Source organism: Olea europaea, unplaced genomic scaffold (assembly GCF_002742605.1).
Source record: "Olea europaea var. sylvestris unplaced genomic scaffold, O_europaea_v1 scaffold5181, whole genome shotgun sequence".
Lineage (NCBI taxonomy): Eukaryota > Viridiplantae > Streptophyta > Magnoliopsida > Lamiales > Oleaceae > Olea > Olea europaea.
The window spans coordinates 1-3,601 of record NW_019263501.1 but is presented as its reverse complement, the minus strand read 5'-3'; the positions used below and the strand labels follow the sequence as shown (position 1 = coordinate 3,601).

Below are 3,601 nucleotides of genomic sequence, written 5' to 3'. Positions count from 1 at the left end.
CGCATGCTGGCCCGCTATTGATGATCACTATTGATGATAGATACTTTCTTTTTAGTTTTTCTCCTATGCAAAGGGTATAAAGACAAGTCCCATTTTTGTGTTTTACAGTTTCGTGGTGGAAAACAAAGAGGGTTGGGAGTCCAAAATTATATTGTTATACTCCTATTTAGTATAGTATTATTTTGCGGTGGAACTAAGTGCTTGTAGCTTTCACATTGAGAATGAATTGTCGCGTGTTATTAATTGTTTTTCTTAGCACCTTCATAGGGATTATGCTAAATTGTTGCATAAACCTTTAAAATGATTTCAGGTGGGAATTAATTGTGACATAAATTTATATTTGGTTTGAATTATGAAGCAAATTGGCAATATGAAAATATAAGAACAAGAACACAAAATTTATGTAGAATTCAAGTAGGCGAACTACTCATATATAAAATACAATGAATAGCCTAACATATGATGGAGTTCTAATATAACAAGCATATCAAATAATAGAGTGTTTTAGGCAGAACAAGAATATGAAAACTGCCAAAAAAGCGAACAGTTTTCCCCCCGGACATAACGGCCGCTCGAGTGGCGGTCTTGCCGGCATTGAGCAATGGCTCGACCACTTGAGCGTTTGAGGCGTTGACATCGATCACTGGATTCATTGAAAAAACCGCTTCAGCACTCGTTGCGCGGATGTCGAGCATTTTTGCGGCTATTTTTTTCTCCTTGTTCCGTCTTTAACTTCTTTGACTCCTTCAAGACATTTAGTACCAACTCCCGATAGAATTAGGTTCATGCTCTAACATGAAGGATGAAATGTACTTGTTTCTCGTTGCTTTTAATTAGAGTGTAATTGTCAAATGATTGAAATGGTATTATCAATGTTTATGTTGGAGAAGTTGATAGGTTAGGCTATAAGTCATCAATGGGACTGTATTGGAGGGTAAAAGTTGATAGATAGGTTACAAGTCACTCCACTGTGGTGTGATAATCTACCTGCAACACTATGTGCTTGTTTGTTAGTGTTTTTATGTACTTATAAGTTGTGCATCCTATGTAATGTATGACTAATAAAAAAATAGTAAGTTGTCGATCTTATATTTTAAGTTTTGCCGAACATGCTCATTTTTGGTGCAAAAATTTGCATATATTCGTGGTGTGACACATCTCTTATGAATTGTTCCTTTGCGAGTTTTTCACCTTCACATGATACAAATTCACCAAGGCTTGTGAAATCCTCGAGCTATTTGTTGGTGAATCCCATACGCAATCTCAAGACTAGATGGGAAAAATATCATTTTTAAGACGGCATATTCATTACAAAGATCTCACAAATCTATACCATCTGTATGCGAAAATGAAAAAACTGAAAACAGCCTTGAAAATGTTAATGCAAACCTTAACAAACAGTAAAGGGAAATGAAAATATATCACACAAATCTGTTAAATGGCTTTCTCCCGACTGTAGCAGGCATAGAAACAGTTGAATCCACACTCAAATCTCTTGTAGAATACAAAGGCTGGTGATTTTCTAATGCCCTTTGAGAAGTAGAATCTTTGTTTGATCCTTTATTCCACTTGAAAGGCCCGATATACGGAGTCAAAGGAAATAAAAACCCCCTCTTTGAATCGTTACTCGGAGTTCGTGGAATTCTCTCCTTCAGATTGCTGTTGGCCCTTACTTTGGCTTTAGCTGAGACAGTATGTGCCATGTAACTTGGAACAGAGAACGGAGGGCAACTCGTGAGGCTGTCATCATCTTTCAATGGAACATCATAAGGCGAATTTGCAGCACTTGCTCTCTGCTTTGAATATTTCATACGAGTTGAGATGTTCGTTGCAGGTAGAGGTGTCCTAGTTGGAGTATGCATTTGTTTGGTTCTAACCGGGATTGTTGATTTTAATGAATTTGGCGTAAGAGTTTCATGACCATCAAAACCTGCATGAAGTAGTGGACTTGGCTTGTGTTCTGAAATTGTCCTTGGAGGAGATAGAGTAATATTTTTCGCAGCAACTTGGCCATCAAAAGTTATAGGCAGCTGACGTTCTAACCAGTTCCACCACCAGGGCGAGCTACTAGATCGGATGTCCAGAGCTGTTTGAGCTGATTTGGAATTTGCTTTCCACAACTGATATAAAAGGAAGTGTCAATATACAGTTAATTCGGCCTACTTTGAGCTAGAAAAAAGGAAGTGTTCCCATTGTACCTGGTGAGAATATGCATAGGCCATGCTTCTCTCTCTCTTAATGACTGCCTCCACCTTTTTCCGTATCCTCGCTTCTATTTCCTCTTTAGTTAGCAAGCTATCGTCCCAATCTTCTTTCTGACCAGCCTCCTAAAATAATAGCATTCATTTAACGTGGAAAAAAGAGGAGATCGAATTATTAGCCAAAACAACTATTCAGTAATGATTAATTATAACTCACCTGCTGGTTACTCTCAACACCATTCCTGTGAGCTTGGCGTTGAAGTGCCGTGTTTTCTAGCATTTGAATCCTTCGCGATTGAATTTGTGTTTGAACCCTAACCAAGAGTTGCATTTGTTTCATCGCGTTCATTGTTTGTCGCTTCACGTTTTGGCCTCTTACCACCCCTTGAAGCCTCACTAACACCCTCAAAGTTCTGAAACTCCTCCTTTCCTACGGTATGAAAGTCCCAATGCTCAAATAAACTACACGAGTTGTTTATGTAGTAAAACACAAGCAGTTTGATTAACACGAAAGTCACACTAGCTAGTAGATGAATATTCGAATGTTTTCTGCAAATAAATTTTATGAGGTGATTTGAGTTAGAAGATTACCAGGTAACCTCTATATGCTGCCTGGATCTTAATTGCAGAAAGGTGCTGGTTCGCTGGAGTTGGTTCCGGTCTGTAAGCATAGCTAATTTCCTCATGTACTCGAGTTACCTTAGGAGAAACAGATTTAGGAGAAGCAACCCGGGGAGAAACCGCTCTAGGAGAAATAGGCCTTAGGGAGGAGAACCTAGGAGAAGCAACCTTCGGGGAATGAAATTTACGTGAAGAAGCTCTAGGTGAAGCAACCCCGGACGAGGAAGGCCTTCCCAGTACAAAAGTTGGAGTTATTGGCTGTTCAGAAGATGTAGTAGTATGCCTAATAAGCAGCTGATCTGCTTCCCCTAATATTTGCTCAATACTGCTTGGCTCCCGGAACAGGGGAATGTATGATTTCGTCTCTCCATGCTTTAATATTCCCTTCCCTTTCTTCTTTTCCTTAACATTCTTATTTGATTCCTACAATAGTTTGTACTAGTTAGAAGATTCTTGAAATTTAGAAGTTTAGTAGCTTCTTGTATGATGCTAACTTGCCTATAAGACATTGTGTGTACTCGACAAAATATTACAGAATACTAGTCGATTTGGGCTAAGAAAAAAGCTATTCACCATGGATTTGAGACGATAAACTTACATTGTTTGGCTTCTCCTTTGAGTTGAATGTAAAAATCTTTTTGATGGCTGAAAACCAGCTTCCCTTCTTTCCCATGTTTCTAGCATTACTGATATTCTCTGGATAAACAGAAAATATTCGGCATGTTAGTTGGTAAGATCCAAATAATTAAAAAGGGGACTGAGTAGGAATAAGAAACATA

General features: G+C 38.5%; 1 protein-coding gene across 1 annotated transcript; it reads right to left on the bottom strand.

Annotated features, from left to right (window-relative positions):
* Positions 1-1,270: 1,270 nt before the first annotated feature.
* On the bottom strand, positions 1,271-3,495 carry LOC111388675 (protein IQ-DOMAIN 14-like). The gene is made up of 5 exons (XM_023013436.1): positions 3,421-3,495; positions 2,793-3,245; positions 2,419-2,631; positions 2,199-2,327; positions 1,271-2,120 (listed from the first exon to the last, which is right to left on the bottom strand). The coding sequence occupies exons 1-5, from the start codon at positions 3,493-3,495 to the stop codon at positions 1,422-1,424; spliced, it is 1,569 nt and encodes a 522-aa protein (XP_022869204.1). The 3' UTR covers positions 1,271-1,421.
* Positions 3,496-3,601: the final 106 nt, after the last annotated feature.

Coding starts and splice junctions, on each gene's coding strand:
- LOC111388675 (XM_023013436.1), bottom strand. CDS start 3,495: ATGGGAAAGAAGGGAAGCTGGTTTTCAGCCATCAAAAAGATTTTTACA. Junction 2,632..2,792: donor CAGCATATAGAGGTTACCTG/GTAATCTTCTAA, acceptor TTCATACCGTAG/GAAAGGAGGAGTTTCAGAAC. Junction 2,121..2,198: donor CCTATGCATATTCTCACCAG/GTACAATGGGAA, acceptor CTTTTATATCAG/TTGTGGAAAGCAAATTCCAA.